The sequence below is a fragment of the Crinia signifera genome, chromosome 3, assembly GCF_055691185.1.
Source record: "Crinia signifera chromosome 3, ASM5569118v1, whole genome shotgun sequence".
In the NCBI taxonomy this organism is placed as follows: domain Eukaryota; kingdom Metazoa; phylum Chordata; class Amphibia; order Anura; family Myobatrachidae; genus Crinia; species Crinia signifera.
Window position 1 is genome coordinate 192,666,925 of NC_139219.1, and position 17,246 is coordinate 192,684,170.

Sequence of the window (17,246 nt, forward strand, 5' to 3'; positions counted from 1 at the left end):
GATATTGCAAGGCGGCTAGGCAGCTGGCAAGCTGCCAAAATTCAAACAGTCGCTACGCTACAAGCAGAGCTTAAGGCAGCCTAGCAAGCTGCCAATATTCAAGCTACAGCGTCTCGTGCTGCCACCGTGAAACTAAACAAGTACCACAATTTCTTATCTAGATCACCATATGTCTTAAAAGGGCGCATAGTAGATATTGGAGTTATCTGTTGCGGTGCTGCTACACAGCAGTCCTCATAGGTGACTATGGGGCTGTGATATGGCCACATGCATCAAGCTCTGGAAGGTGTAACTTTCCACAACTTGTGCCCACAAACTAAGGGCGAGATGTACTAAAGGGAAAATGCGGTAAAACCCCCGTTTTACCGCATTTTCCTATGTACTATTACCCGACCGCACCGTCACCGCAGTGTAGGGTATCGCCACCTTTGGGTGGCGATACCCTATAGAAGCCTATGGGCTTCTTTTCGCCGCCCGACGCCTCCGCCGAAAAACCCGCCAACCCCCCTCTCCCCCTCCCTCTCTTACCTGGTCCAGGTCCTCCTGGACCCGGAAGGTAACACCTTCCTCCCCCTAGTGACGCAGCCGGACGTCCTTCCGGCTGCAGGGGGGAGGAAGAGGCGCTGGGGACAGCTTGCATAGCTGTCCCTGGCGTGAGGGATGCAAAAGGGGGCAGAGAGGTGACGGAGACCCCCCGCACACCACATTCCAGGTATCGCAGGGGGCCTCCGTCACCGCATCGCGATGCCAGCCGCATATGTTAGTACATATGCGGCGGCATCGCGGCGGGGGGGCCGCGATGGGCGGCGATGTATTTTAATACATCCCGCCCTAACACCATTATTACATGGTGTTGGCTATAGAAACTAATGAGTTTATTTTTAATACAATGACAATCCTTATAGAGGTTTCCATCAGATATCACTCCATTACTTGCGGTGAACCCGGAAGTCTATGCATCACCAAGACAACTCTGTATTGAAAGATATTGCTGTATACCGAAGTTCTGAAATTCCGAATATAGGGGAAGATAGTTGATACATGATACATCGCTTCCTAAATGTCACAAGTGAATTAATGAAGCATTTGAGATGCAAATTGTCAGCTGATCAAAGTGACATAATAACATAAGTATTGGATTAACAAACACAGAAAGATAATGGCACTATTAATACATTTGTTAAAATTAAAGGACATATACATTACATTTAAATGGACAGACATTATAAGATTACAAAAGGTAGCTCACAAATAATTAGTAGTTAAATAAAGTTAGTTACCTAATGGAAAATAGTATATAGTGCTGTTGTTTATGACAAATGCCCATTAACTGATATATCTGGTACCACACAGCTCAAAGCCTGCTGCCAGCCAGTCACACACAGTGCTGAGGAAGGAGCAGCAACTGAGTGAAGTGGCTCAATCTTAGTTCCTGGACGTCACAGAAATCACAGCTGCCTCAGCGGTGACTGTGAAATCCCACAAGAGGCTGACAGTGACTTCAGCAGCACCTTCACGAGCAGGGCTGGTAGCAGCTGTGTGTAGTGGGGAAACCATAGACACAGCTGATAAGACACACTAATGTGTGGGGCCCCTGGGATGACTCTTTCGGTTGCCCTTCCTTGCATCTGGCCATGTCTGTCTGCTACAGTGAGAAGCGGTATATGGGTGGGTAACAAGTAGGGACATTCAGCCAGACTAGACAAGGAAGCTAGAGAATCACCTGTCATAATCCAGAGATTTGATTATAAAAATGATTAGAATAAAACAAATAAGATATTCATAACTTATAAGCATCTTCTTTGTATTATTGTGATCAGTAAACATTAGGCAGGTATAGGCAGCAATGGCCGGTGTGAGAGGGTCAGCCATCTGCAGCATGCAGAATCAGGTCTCATCTCAAGACCAGACAGGCAGCAGGATGCTGTAGACAAATGTCAGTGCTGGATAAAGAGGTACTAGGGAGATACTGAAAGATACTGTATATATAAGTGACCAGCGCTGTGTGGGAGATAACAAGATGGAAATATCCAAGGGGTTAAAGTTTCCCTAGAATTCCATCTTGTTATCTCCCACACAGCGCTGGTCACTTATTGCATATTGCACCCAGCTACTCGTCAATGACAGGGAGCCAGGTGAAGCCCTTTCACATTATCATACAGCACTCGGTTCCTGTTGAGTGCTGGCAGTGCAGGCAAACAAGTATCCAGGTACAGACAGGCAACTTCCGAATGCTGGGCATGCCTCCATAGTGATGCAAGCATTGGGTCATGAGGTCATGACCCTTTTTAATACCTAAACACATTCTGGAAAAGCAGGGTTTAAGGAATTTTGAAGATGGATATTTCTTTCAATGAGATCACACAGAATCAGTAAATAGTGTACATATAAAATACCATAATCATATGTTCCAACTTCAGTCTCTGTGATTGGGATATGGGCTCTTCAATATTTTTCCAATGTCCTTTGGCAGTGATAGAGGACAGCTTGATAGCCATTGTAAAATATTTTTTGAGAGTTCTGGACTGAGCCTTGCGATCCTGTCTTATTTCGTTGATAGAACTTTCAAAGTCTTTTGTCCAAAGGTAAAGCAGACCAAGCACAGAAACCTGCGTAGGGTACTAGAACAAGCACAGAAATTGTATGAGCATGGCGGTCTGGGAAAAAGGACAACTTAAGAGTCTGTTGTATTAAGATGTTTTAAGCATATTTTTTCTTTTTTTTTTTTGAGGGGTTTGAGGCTTTATTGCCCAGGTTACTGCTCCTTGTGTTGATTGCATTAACTGCTGCCTTGAAGAAGCATCAGCTTTCTCAAGGTTATCTCTAATTGAAGAGACATTGCTAACACTCATGAGTGTACAAGCTGCTATGATAAAACATTATCTGCGTGAAACATCCACACAAGCCGTGTTAAGTGACGTATACATGGGGAGATGAGTGTTCTGAGTGATGCACATCGATGACACTGGTGATTATAGATTTATCCAGTTTGCTGGATATTAATTGCTGGGGCAATAGCGACGCACGGGCCGCTCATCGCTAGGCCCCACACACACATCGATGTAGGGGATCGCTACGTCTATAGACCCTGTGTATGAATGGCCACCACAGAATGCAGTGGAAATACCCCAAGCTTAAAGGTTGTGGCCAGTCCACAGAAGGAGGACTTGGGCAACTGTTACAGAGGACATAGCCTGCACACATCATGGCCCCAGTGGCGTAACTACTGTAAGGCAGTCCCAGCTGCCGCTTGGGGGAGCAAGCGGCAGGAGGGTCTGTGTGGGCGCCGGCACCCACTCGATGCACTGATATGCTGCTGCCTGCCGCTGCCCTCTGGCTGAGCACCGGATGCGAGTCAGCCACAGCGCTGGTGCAGCCATGACAGATGACAACCCCCCCACACTGATTCAATTGACTGTACACGGAGCTGGCTATTGACTACAGTGTAAAGGATGGCCGGGCAGATGGGCGTGCGGGGGCGGCCTGGGATGCATCCGAGCCAGGGGAAGCAGCAGTGTGTGCTGGCCCTCTCCTGCTTCAGCTTCTCCGTTATGCGTGTGATGTCATCACGTCATACACTGGGGAAACACACAGGAGAGGGGCCCAGGCGAGGGGGGGGGGGGGTCTGGCGCAACAAACTTTTTAGCAGGGGGGAGCAAAATTTATAGTTACAATGCATGGCCCCCAATTTCACGTTAGGCTATGCCAGCTGCATAAATTCTCATGGTGCATCAGGCTCAATATTTTATTTTTATTTTTTACCACTTGAAGAGGAAGAAATTAATTTTAAATTGTTACAATTTTATAAAAATTCCCTAGGTTTAAAATTGTAGCTGAAATTTTGGTGCATCAAGCATTATACTAATAAAATGACTCTAGTCTGGTGATAGTATCTATTTTCTTATTTCTAGTATTTATTAAGTGCTTTTTCTATATTTACTAACTACAGCACTAATTGTACAATGAAAGAAAAGTGATGTGACATCACAGTTACATGTCATTGAAGTAATGTTTTTCATTAATAACGATGATTGAATTCATTGTTTAAGACTATTAAAATAAGTAATAAAACATTCAAAATTATAGTACAATATCAGCTCATGTTGCTGTCCTATAAGGTATAATGCAACAGACATCTACTAAGTCCTACTTCATAACTGTAGGTGCGGTTCATATCATTAGACCCTCCCTAATATGAATTATTTATTCATTTCTTGTACCTTTTGTGTCCATTCATCTATAGACATTCCTTGATTAATGTCTTCAGTCACTTCATATATTTTATTGTTCAATGAACTGCGTATGTTACTGTGAAGTTTACTGAGCCAGTCTCCTAAATCCGTAGTAACGGCCACCTATAATTTAGTACAGAACAAACATAATCAGCAATGTATTATACGATTTTAACACAACGGAACAATTAGAACAGACAATGTAGCCTCAGATTGCATTGAAATTTTGCAAGAGTGTAATGGCTCATTCAAGAATAATCCAGACAAACTTGTTTCAGGCAAAGTGACCTAGGAAGAAGGAGGCGAGAGACTCCTGTAGGTGTGTGACAGTCACCTGTTCATCCAGTTGTAGATCTTCACCTGCGAACGCTGTGACAGACACTGCATTTATTTTCTTGCTAGAGTCTTTATACAGAACAGATTGATTCCTTTCCGTAGATATATGGGCCTGGAAAAAAATAATATAATCAAAATCACTGTAATGTGGATCAAGAGCGCAATTATGTAAATTAGCACAGAAATGTGTTAGTGAAGGATGTGATTACTGGTCATAAATGATTCCATAACAGTACAGAATACATATAATTTATATCAATATTCTAATATGAAGGTTATAAATTAAAGGGTATTTACATAATTGCTGAGCAAAGTGAAAGATGGGTACTTGTTTCCCAGCACGGCGCCCGTTGTAGGTAAGGTATGCGATGGACACGACCGACGCGATTTTAGGGCTATTTTTAGTCTTTTACCCGACAATTAAAAAATCGCGTCCATCGAATGCCATAAGTTAAGGCATGCGATGCGAGTGCGACCGATGCGATGGACGCAGTTTTACATAGGGAACAATGTTAAATGGGCCAATGGACCAGATTTTTCATTGTATACCCACCCTTATGGGTATTTTACATGACAATGCCCCCCCCCCCATTGTTAACGCCCCCCCCCACGATGAACGGCATCGGCACAATGAACGTGGCGGTACGCGTCCTCTGACCTTTTCTACCCCCACTATCCACGTCGGCGTGGAGTTGATGGTATAGTGTGGCGAGCGCAGCGAGCCACCGAGCCCGAAGCATGGCGAGTGCAGCTTGCCCCGCGAGGGGACACTGATAACTTCACATGTATTCCGCATCCCCTCGCTTCGGGCTCGGTGGCTCGCTGCGCTTGCCACACTATTAAAAAAAGTTAATCTTTTTCTGTATGGTGTCAGAGTTCTGAAGGACAGACAACTAATATCTCTATGCAAGGGTAAATTTCTCAGGCTCCGTCATGGTGTGGGACATTGTGTGTGTGTGCGTGTATGTGAGTGTTTGTGTATATATACAAAGGACTGGGAAGGACGCCAGGCACGGAGGACAGGGGAGGAGACGCACGGGGTAAGTGTATTTAATGTGTGCAGTGTATTCACTTTGTGTATCCTGACGAAGGGGGCAAGACCTCCGAAACGTAGATTAAAGGCTTTTTCACTTTAGTACAAGTGTTGACAGTCCCTGAGTGCCGCCGCCGACAAGGAGAATATAGTAGTGGAGCACCCACCACGGAAGGCACCAGGGCAAGACACCCCGCCACAGGGGCAACAGAGTGCCGGGAGTAAGGTTGCATATATATATATATATATATATATATATATATATATATATATATATATATATATATATATGCATGCATCTGTTTTTCTAATTTAATAGCTACTTTAAATATAGCAACTGTTGTTTTAAACTATCTGGAGCTTCCATTTACTGTATAAAGTTGCATTCCCGAAGAAAATGAAAATGCCATCCTTCCCAGCTCTGCCCTCACCAGAGACCCAGGACTACGCACTACAGCTGTTTTCTTATGTTATTTTTCAATCAGCGTGAGAACTGGGGCTATATGAGGTGGTGGGGGGGGGCTATTCAGTCTTATTGCTCCACCCATTCTCTCCAATGTAAGGTGGAAATGGATCACATTAGAGTGAAAAAAATACAGAATAGGAGGAATTTAGAAAAGAATAGTCCTGTTCAAAATCATCATTGCACAAGTCATCTTTGGTGAAGTAAGTAGGTAGCCATTTTGATATTAAAAAAAAATAATCTGTCAGAAATATGTATGTCTGGGCGCCATCATAGATGAAAAATTGGGTAATAATGCACGTTGCTCAAGTGCAGCAGCAAAACTAAACCGGACATGCATTAAAAGGGGAATGGATTGAAGGGATGCCAATGTGATAGTGCCTCTTTACAGTGTGAGACTACACTTTGGAATACTGTGTTCAGTTCTGGGCACTGCACCTTAAAAAGGACATAAATGAATTGGAACAGGTACAGGGAAGGGTGACTAAGCTAGTAAAAGGTCTTGAATCACTAGAATACAAAGATAGGTTAACCAGGCTGAATATGTTTTCACTGGGGAAATGGAGGTTGAGAGGTGATATGATTAGTATGTTCAGATACAGGATTGGGAATCATATGGAACTGGGAGATGATTTGTTCACTAGCAGGCCTATACTTAAGACATGCGGACATGTACTGATGCTCGAGGAAAATTAAGTACTGAATTAAGAAGAGGATTCTTCATCATTAGAACAGTAAATTCTGAAACTCATTGCCGGTAGGGGTGGACTAGCCTTAATTACTATGTTACTATGTATGTCAGTGAGGAAGGGATATGATGCTGTCAGTGAGACAGGGATGTGCTGCGGTTCGGTGGGCAGTGTCTCTGTTAGTGATTATGTTGTTTACAGTTGCGGAGTGATACTGCTGTGGCTGTGTGATGAGGTTTAGATGACAGTTGGAAGTAGTTCAGGCACGCAGTTATTCTAGGAGGAGTGTGGTGTTTGGGAAATAATGCATGGTCATGTGATCTAGTGTCCCCCCAATCATGTTAGTGAGATTTCATGTGATCCTGACTTGTATTATAACTATACCTATGTAAAGACCTGTATTCTGATTCTAACTTTATAGGAGTCCCCAGTAGATGAAAAATCCCTAAAGATAATTAAGACTATTATGTGCTTTTTGCCTTAATTGTCATCTGTTTTTATAGTTAAATTCCAGAAGCGGACATCTACTTTTCCCAGACCATGGGATGAGTTATTATGTAGTTCAAGAGTAGAATCATATTAACTTTCTACAAGTTGGAGACACTCACTATAGTAATTGCAGAGATTTACATTAGCAAAAGGAATTTTTGCCAGTTGCTTTTAAACTCACAGATTTAAGAGATCTTTGGAATATGCTTTCAGTGTCTGTGACATGTGTTACACTTCTTGGTCCTGTAGATAGCCATCCTTCATTTCCAGATCTGACACTTAAGAAATCAAGTACAGGACCAGTGGGCTCAGCCGCTTCATCATCAGAGCTTACACTTTCCTCCTCCTCGACTACCTCCACCTCTATAGAGGAAACTCCACTAAACAAAGATCTGCATAGAGTTGATTTTACAAATACAAAGCACAAAGGTCATTAGTAATCCAATTGTAAAGCGCAACAGAATATGCTGCACTACATAAGAAACTGTAAGTAAATAATGAATAGATATGATTGGAAGAAAACACGTGATATCACAATATCTGACAATACATTTAGATTCACAGTTATCATTAATTACTGCAATGCAGTATTTCATATCATGTATGACTTTTAAAATATTTAATGTTAGTTAAAAAGAATTAAATATAAATGTATTTAAAAATGATGCAATAATCAATGAGGTGAACCCGTCTTATCGTATTATAAAGATATGCATGACTGGGTTAGATATCATTTAAAAAAACAAAACAATAACTTAAACACCTAATGCCATTTAGAAAAATCACGTTCATTGTGCCACCATCTGGACTACCATGATTTATCTTAGATTAAAGGGATAAAAAGGAAAATCTCTATGAGCTTAATGACAAGCTTGCAAGACAGAAACAACTCAATTACATAACAACCCAGAATTTACAAATATGCTGCACATGCTTTTGTATAAATCCACTTGTCTTCATGCCCTTGCCTACACGCCCTTGTCTTCACGCCCTTGGCTCTATGCCCTTGCCGACATGCTCTTGTCTAAAGTCTTTGCCTACATGCCCTTGCCTAAATGATTGTCTATTTTTTTTGTCATCACATTGTATATATTTTAAACCTCCTTGTTTCTGTGAACTTATTTATTTATTGTTCCCATTTCAGAATGCTAAATACCCCTCATTTAACAAGTAACAGTCACCTTTCCCAGTCATCATATTTTAGGATAGCCCCATGCAAATGAGCAGGAACAAAGAGTAGAGTATGAAGAGTGATGCTTGCTTATTTGTCACACTCCTCTATGCATGTCACATTCCCCATGCACACACGCCCATTGCATACTTAAAGCTGACATCATTGTGAGAGTACCATAGCCATATACATCGACAGTACAACATGCATTTTAGTGTGTCCATTCAAATTCCAGTACTGATCTTACATTATGCATTTCTGCCAAGAAACCAGTTGTACCATCTATAACATGGGTGCGCAATAAGTAGCCCTGCAGCTGTTTATGAACAACACATCCCACAGCATAACTTGCCTTAGTTTTGCTATTAGGCCATGCTGAAACTGATGCAAGGCATGCTGGGATGTGTAGTTCATCAACAGCTGGGGGGGCCGCTTATTGCCCACCTCTGATCTTTACCTTAGAGAGAACTGCAACTATAAGTGACTATAATTGTTATATAAATTGTTTATAGAAAACAAAAACAATGCAAAAAATATGTTAAACATAATAACAATAATTTTAATAAGTCTTTATTAATTAGATTGCCTTTTCCCGAATGTTCATGTTCTATGGAACTTGACACGATATTTCAGTGAAAAACAAGATTATTACTCTGCTTTGAATACACTTCCTTAAAAAAATGTTAGATTATTACAAGGTACCTGAAATGGTGTTGGAGATCTTTAATGTCACGGGGGCAGCTGAGTACAGACACAAGTGCCTCATCTGACAAGAAGTAAAAGCGAGAAAAAGTCTGTCTCATTCTGCCCAGGTAAAAAGTCAGAGCGCAGAAACAGTTCTCCAGCTCCTGATAGAAATGTCTCAGAAGAACCTCTTTGGGGACATCTCCTGTGCAGCAGCACTATTTCAAAAATATTGTAAAGTCAAACATTTTAGTGAAAAAATATTTGCTAGTATTAGAAAATCAGGATAATGGGCTAAATGCAATAGTGTGCTAGAACCCGAAAGGGCTGGATATTGTGGGAGAATTCTGTTTTCTTGAAGCAGCAATTGTTACAACACAAAAGATTTGTATTTGTAAATAAGTCGCAATGTAAGGACTTCTTGTGTACAGTAAATTATATGAATGTTAAATGAACATATAAATAAATGATACAAATGTTAAATGAATATATAAATACACAAGTGCTTTAGTCCAGAACAACAAACTCCAATGATACTAAATAGCATAAATTACAAATGAGGGCATGTTAGTCCTCATCACGGGTTACAGGTACTGTAGCGCTCCTTTCATGAGAACATTTATAACATTGAAATATTGCTGCCAATCATATTAATAATGGCTCGTTATTTATAGCTGTCACTTGTTCTACAAAGAATATTCCCTTTTTTGGAGGGCTAAAAAAATGCTGTATAGTTGTTTAAATGCCAATACAATCCTTTATGGGATTTGTATATTAACACTTCTTTTCAACATTTACCTGCAGGACATTTTTTGTCTTATATGCAGAGATCATCATCAAAGTCCATCGTCTGTGAACTCTGGCAAATCTTCTTGCATCTCGGGGGAGGTCCTGATTGGTATGAAAAGAAAAATGTGCACAATAGTACAAATAATTCATTTACTGTATAATGCAAATCTGAAAATATGGTCAGATTCAGTGTTGTGCGGTAATTCTACCACTGCTGCGAATGTGTACTCAGATACTGTGCAACAATATGCTAACTTCACAGCCACCTGGATTCGTATTGAGACAACCATAAGGGAAGCTAATATGCTAATGCAGCAGGAGGCGTCTGGTGTCAATAGACTCTTCCTGTCTGCTTCTGTGGGCAGATGTTGCATCTCAATACACCATTGTTTCACTCTGTGGGACCATCGGTCACCCGATGGTCCCACAGCCAAAGTCAGGAAATCTGTCACTCCTACAAAACGGAGGCAACGCACCTCCATTTTAAGTAACGGACCCAGTTGCCTTCCCCAAATGCCCTCAGCCTTTCAATTGGGCTGGAGCTTAGGAGCACTGCGTACAATACCCATTCTGTACATGTGCAGTGTCCCAACCATTGGGCTTGTACACTAACCATCAGGTTAGTGTGCAAGTCTGAATCAGGCCCATATTCTAGTAAGATCACTGACAAGTGATGAGAAATATTTATACATGGATAATAAAAAAAACCCTGAAAAAATAAACCTCAAATTCTATCATCACTAGTCCTCATTCGGTACTTGTTTCCTAGCACGGCGCCCACAATTTTAATCTTATTACATCGTTTTGATCGCATCGCATGCAATGCGATCAAAATGATGATTTCATTGTACATGCACTCTGATGGGTGATTAGTATGTTATATGCACCCCCATTGTTAACGCCACCGCCACTACTAACGCACACCCGAAGCATGGCGAGCGCAGCGGTACGCGTCCTCTGACCTTTTCATACCCCCACTATCCACGTCGGTGAGGAGTTGATTTTATATAGTGTGGCGAGCGCAGTGAGCCACCGAGCCCGAATCGTGGTGAGCGCAGCGAGCCCCACGAGGGGACGCGGATAACTTCACATGTATTCCACGCTTTGGGCTCGGGGGCTCGCTGTGCTCGCCACACTATGTAAAATCAACTCCACGCCTGCGTGGATAGTGGGGGTATGAAAAGGTCGGAGGATGCGTACCGATGCGCTCGCCACGCTTCGGGTTGGCGTTAATAGTGGCGGTGGCGTTAACAATAGGGGTGCATATAACATACTAATCACCCATCAGGGTGCATGTACAATTAAATCATCGTTTTGGTCGCATCGATTGCATCGCATGCCACTTTAATGGCATGCGATGCAATGCAATTTTAAAATTGTACAGTGCGGCTCTTAGGACCTGAAAATCGGGTCCCATCGCATACCACTAATTAAGGCATGCGATGGTATGTGATGGGCGCCGTGCTAGGAAACAAGTACCCCTCATTCTATAAATTCCTTATACTTTCAAGCAAAAAATTCAAATATATGTTATCATGCATGCAATATAAGTGCTCGATGGATCTCCAAGGGTTCAGCAACACTATACTCATCTGGCACCATGTGGCATAAGCCTTAACACATTCTTTCATAGCCAATCCCTGGACTCACAATGGCTAGTTTCCCAGAATCCAAAGGGACAGCCCTAAGAGTATGGCCAGTATTCAATGCTCCTGCGAGTGCAGGGGCAGCGTACGCTGTAATGATTTCGCCTGCACTCGCCGGGCTTTCGCTGGCATTTTGATTTGCTGCCTGCCCCGCCGTGCACTCTATTCAATGCCCCAGGTCTGATGGCAAAAGTCACCCAGAATGGCGACACGGTGGCGGCAGGCATGATGGCGAACTCACCAGCGTTCAGAAAGGCAGGTGTGGGACAGTGCGGCCGCAGCGGAGGGACAGAGGGCTGCAGGGACCCCCTGCCCGCTGGTGGGTGGCATGCAGTGGAGTTTGGCAGCACAGGGTCAGGTTAGTAGTGCTGGCAGGCAGGGGGTCCCTGCAGTGTATGTGAGATCAGCGGCGGGGTCCCTGCGGCGGATGGGAACTACTAGTTCCCATCCGCTGCAGGGACCGCGCCGCTGAATTCACATACGCAGCAGGGACCCCCTGCCTGCCAGTGTTACCCGACCCTGCACTGCCAGATCCCGCTGCATGCCACCCACCAGCAGACAGGGGGTCCCTGCAGCCCTCTGTCCCTCTGCTGCGGCTGCACTGTGGGAACATGCAGCCATATGGAGAAGGAAGGCTGGTGGGGAGACCGGCACAGAAGCTGGCGGAGAGGAGTTCGGGCAGGCGGGTAGGTGCTGGGAGAGCTGCCCTGGTCATGTAATGTGCGGGACCAAGCGCAGTGAATATCTAAGGAGCAGGTCACCCCCCCCCCACCTACATCATGAAAATAAAAATTTAAAATATATTTATGTGCTGCATGTTTTTTAATAAAAATAGCAAGATCCTTCAAATAATAAAAAAAAAATATTTTTGGACACTTGAAAATTGATAGAAAACCAAGATCACATTCCAGTTCACTAAAAAAAAAAAGATGTTGAATGCAAAACGGAGAAACAGCAAAAATCACGGCAAAAGAAGTTCTCCATTCTAGCATTGAATACACTCTCGGCAAACTAGCGTAAAAACCCCATATAAATACACCAACGAATTGCAGCGACTATGTAACGGCGAATTGCCCAACATTCACTGTTCACTTTCGGCGAACAGTGACCGCTGAATACAGCGAATGTATTCAGTGAAAAAAATTTGCTGCTTTGCCGGAAAACAGAACAATTTGCCGAAAACAGCGGCGAATCAGAGGCATTGAATGCTGGCCTATGTTTTGGTTTATTCTGATTCTGGGCGCCTCATGGTGCCTGATGTATTCAGTGCTGCTGATCCCCAGGTGATCCACTCAGCACATATATTACATACACGATAGCATGTATGTTTACATGTGTTTAGCAATCTCCCCTCCACTGCTTGGTCAACACTGCAGCCTGGTTTCTGAAGCTGCCAATGTATGCAGCTAGTCTTTAAAAAGTGAATGCCACACCCATAAATGTGCAAACTCTCTTGTTGCTCTGCAAAATCAAACAGAAATTTTGCAATTCCTGCTCCTAACTCAGCACTTCAATGTTTTTTGTCTCATATACACCGATAACTTTCAGGATTAATGGGATGATACCATCTGGTAAAACAATTTATTATAAAGTATGCAAGGTACAGTATATCACCTGGATAATAGTGGGATTATTATAGATGTCCTCCATATGCTGCCAGAGATCCTGTACTTCAGTCCACAGCTCCAAAACATTTCCAACTCGTTTCAGCTTCTCTGCCCAAGTAGTCGCTTCCTCTCTTAGAGGATCAATTTCTTTGGAACTCAACATCTGTGCAAGAAGCACTTGGGCATCTTCTAGCTCTTCCAGTAGCAGAAGGGAATCCTCTTTCACCAGCAATACCTTGTTTTTGTAGGGCTTAAAACTCAGCACCTGTACATTTCGCAATATAACAAAATGTATGTCTAAGCATTTCAATGCTCAAAGACCACTGGGTAAGTGCTATAAGTAATACCCCAAACAGTTTTATCATGCCATGGGCGAGAGTTTTTCTAAAAAAGTGAGTTTGTCAAATCAGTTGTGTGTGGAACTCTAAAGTCAGCACCAGGGGTCTGGAAATTAGAATAGCTTCTTGCACAGAGCAGGTATCAAATCGTTTTATTGTCACTGGCTACAGGAAGAGACCTGGATTTTAATTAAAATAAGTTCATCTACTTGGTTGCAGTTCTGTGGCACAAATGTGCAAAATGAGATAAAATGTAATTACCACTGAACTGTTATATACACATGGGAGTCAAGAGTATCTATGTCATTGGCAAGTAGTGTCATTTAGACTAGGGGCCTAATTAAGATCTGATTGTAGAACAAATGTGTTCTCAAAATGGGCAAAACCATGTGCACTGCAGGTGGGGCAAATGTTACATGTGCAGAGAGAGTTAGATTGGATGAGTAATTTTGTTTCTGTGCAGGGTAAATACCGGCTGCTTTGAAAACACCCCATCCAAATCTAACTCTCTCTGCAAATGTTACATCTGCCCCACCTGCAGTCCAGCATGGTTTTGCAGATTTTGAGAACAGATTTGTCCTGAGGTTTAGTCTGAATTAGGCCCTAGGCTCGTGTTGCCACCAAGGAACGGCACAGTATTTCTACAATCACACCTGCTCGCTCCATTCTTCTTCAACCTTTCTCATTTTAATCTCTAGATCCATTTCCTTCTTTGCTGCTTTTGCTATGGAGATTAACTGCTCTTGAAACCTGTATAAGGAAGATAATATAGATCTACTGTATGTCATACACAGCCACAGTAGTACGGTACATCAACAATCACTTTGCAAATTCCAACTGTATGCTCAGTTACTTGAGAGATCATTAATCCTGTATATATTGTCATCTCTTATTCCACAAAGGCACATTAATCATGTAGACAATGCATTAGATTAAAAAAAAAGCTGAAGCAAAGATAAGATTACAATTATGTGCCCACAAGAATTACTATAATTGAACATTTATTACAAAAAAGTATATTTAGAATGTCAGTTTTATACTGCTCCCTTACTCAAATTAATTTTACTGGATATGGTACATACTGTACAAAGTAATAAAATGGTACTTAAGAAATGTATCAATAGCCATTGTGTTGTTTATTTCTGGTTGTCTATTGTACATTTTCTAGTGACCTTCAAACACAAAGTTTATTGGTAGTGTCTGTGGCAGTAGCACCAGAGAAGGTGCTGGCAAGCAGCAGATTCTGTGTGGGGCAGGAGGAGTCCGCCCACACAGAGCAGAAAAGGAGTGTGGAAACACACCTAGAAGATGCCGTTTGCAGAGCCCAAGTAGTGTCTGTAGTGCTGAAGCATTGATTTAGACCAAATGGTCAGGGTTCAGCCTATGGGAGACATAGAGGACCCTATACTGCAGTTGTGAAGCTGTTGTAGGCAGCCCAGCCAGCCAAAGACCAGGCCAGAGCCTGTGTTACCATGCAGGAAGCAGGACTGAGACTGTATGGGAGCAGCTGTTGCAGGACGGATCATGTGTTACTCTGCTGAAAGCAGGGCTGAGACTGTATATGGGAGCAGCTGTTTCAGGAGCCTGTGTTCCTCTGCGGGAAGCGGGGCTGAGACTGTATGAGAGCAGCTATTTCAGGAGCCTGTGTTATCTTCCCTGCAGGAAGCAGGGCTGAGACTGTTTATGGAAGCAGCTGTTTCAGGAGCCTGTGTTACTCTGCGGGAAGCAGGGCTGAGACTGTATATGGGAGAAGCTGTTTCAGGAGCCTGTGTTACTCTGCGGGAAGCAGGGCTGAGACTGTATATGGGAGAAGCTGTTTCAGGAGCCTGTGTTACTCTGCAGGAAGCAGGGCTGAGACTGTTTATGGAAGCAGCTGTTTCAGGAGCCTGTGTTACTCTGCGGGAAGCAGGGCTGAGACTGTATATGGGAGAAGCTGTTTCAGGAGCCTGTGTTACTCTGCAGGAAGCAGGGCTGAGACTGTATATGGGAGCAGCTGTTTCACAAACCTGTGTTACTCTGCAGGAAGCAGGGCTGAGACTGTATATGGAAGCAGCTGTTTCAGGAGCCTGTGTTACTCTGCAGGAAGCAGGGCTGGCTCTGTATATTGGAGCAGCTGTTTCAGGAGCCTGTGTTACTCTGCGGGAAGCAGGGCTGAGACTGTTTATGGAAGCAGCTGTTTCAGGAGCCTGTGTTACTCTGCGGGAAGCAGGGCTGAGACTGTATATGGGAGAAGCTGTTTCAGGAGCCTGTGTTACTCTGCAGGAAGCAGGGCTGAGACTGTTTATGGGAGCAGCTGTTTCACAAACCTGTGTTACTTTGCGGGAAGCAGGGCTGAGACTGTATATGGGAACAGCTGTTTCAGGAGCCTGTGTTACTCTGCAGGAAGCAGGGCTGGGTCTGTATATTGGAGCAGCTGTTTCAGGAGGCTGTGTTACTCTGTGGGAATCAGGGCTGAGACTGTATAAGGGAGCAGCTGTTTCAAGAGTCTGTGTTACTCTGCGGGAAGCAGGGCTGGGACTGTATATGGGAGAAGCTGTTTCAGGAGGATGTGTTACTCTGTGGAAATCAGGGCTGAGACTGTATAAGGGAGCAGCTGTTTCAAGAGTCTGTGTTACTCTGCGGGAAGCAGGGCTGAGACTGTATATGGGAGCAGCTGTTTCAGGAGCCTGTGTTACCTTCCCTGCAGGAAGCAGGGCTATGACTGTATATGGGAGCAGCTGTTGCAGGACAGAGCATGTGTTACTCTGCGGGAAGCAGAGAGACTTTTTTGAGAAACTTTGGGTTTTCAGATTAGCTGTTCCCTTATAGTGATGGCTCAAAAAAGTAAGATAGTTGCCCTAAATGGGGACAAAGTTTGTGGGTTTTGTTTCTCTGTTTATTTATGTATATAGTAAAGTACTTTTAGTTTATTTTAAACTGGAAAGCTGTCTATGGATTCTGACTTAGCCCTTAGGTTAGTGGTTCCCAACTTTTTAAATCATGGCACCCCTAGGGCAAAGGTTTCCCATTGGGAAATGTAACAATGTAAAAAAATATATATATATAAAATGAAATAATTGAGTTTATATTTCTTCCTTCAATTCAATTCAATGTGTTGAGGGAAAGGATTTGCTTCTGTTTGTCCACATTTTTTTTTTAGTGTGAATCATAACCACTGATTTTGCATATTACATTAGCCACAAATATATTGAATTGTTCCTGGAGAACCAATCCAAGGCAAGTGTCACAAGACACCCCATGGTACCGCGCCACACAGGTTGGGAAACACTGCCTTAGACACTGCGGCAAATCCACCACTCTTCCAAGCTAGTTATCCTATATCTTTATAGTAGATTCAATTTAATGGATTACAGTAATCAAGCAAGTAGGGAAAGTCTTAATTAATTTATTCCTTCATTAATAAACAGTGAATTTGTAGTTAACAAAAGGGCCTAACTCAGGCATTTCCAACCTAAGCCTTCGAGGTACACTAAGGGGGTATCCAATTCCTCTTGTAAAACATCGAGAACAGAAAACAGACCTCTATTTTTATCTTTTTCCTGACGTTTCACCGATGTGTTTTATTATTTATTTATTGTGTATCACCCAGCCTCAGACAAAACAAATCCCCAATGGGGTGTGGCAGACGCCAGCTTACCGGGGCTAATTAGATTGTGAGTAAGAGGATAATGGCCTAAAAATGCAGTGAGGTACTAATTAAGTCACCTGTGCTCAAACATTGATATCATTAAATCTGCACTATAAGGACTTGAGGTTTGGAATACCTGGC

At 43.0% G+C, this 17,246-nt stretch overlaps 1 protein-coding gene across 3 annotated transcripts in view; it reads right to left on the reverse strand.

Moving 5' to 3' along the window:
• Window positions 1-17,246, reverse strand: part of LOC146064079 (uncharacterized) — a 251,126-nt gene that overhangs the window by 161,025 nt on the left and 72,855 nt on the right. For all 3 annotated transcript variants that reach the window (XR_014471743.1, XM_083177154.1, XM_083177153.1), the window contains exons 35-42: window positions 14,131-14,227; window positions 13,147-13,404; window positions 9,896-9,988; window positions 9,116-9,315; window positions 7,424-7,634; window positions 4,567-4,680; window positions 4,221-4,355; window positions 2,397-2,621 (exon numbers count right to left, since the gene is read on the reverse strand). Coding sequence is in view for 2 of the 3 variants with exons in the window: in XM_083177154.1 (XP_083033280.1) it covers window positions 2,397-2,621; window positions 4,221-4,355; window positions 4,567-4,680; window positions 7,424-7,634; window positions 9,116-9,315; window positions 9,896-9,988; window positions 13,147-13,404; window positions 14,131-14,227 (1,333 nt within the window). In the remaining variant the exon portion in view is untranslated. The remainder of the gene's footprint in view (window positions 1-2,396; window positions 2,622-4,220; window positions 4,356-4,566; window positions 4,681-7,423; window positions 7,635-9,115; window positions 9,316-9,895; window positions 9,989-13,146; window positions 13,405-14,130; window positions 14,228-17,246) is intronic.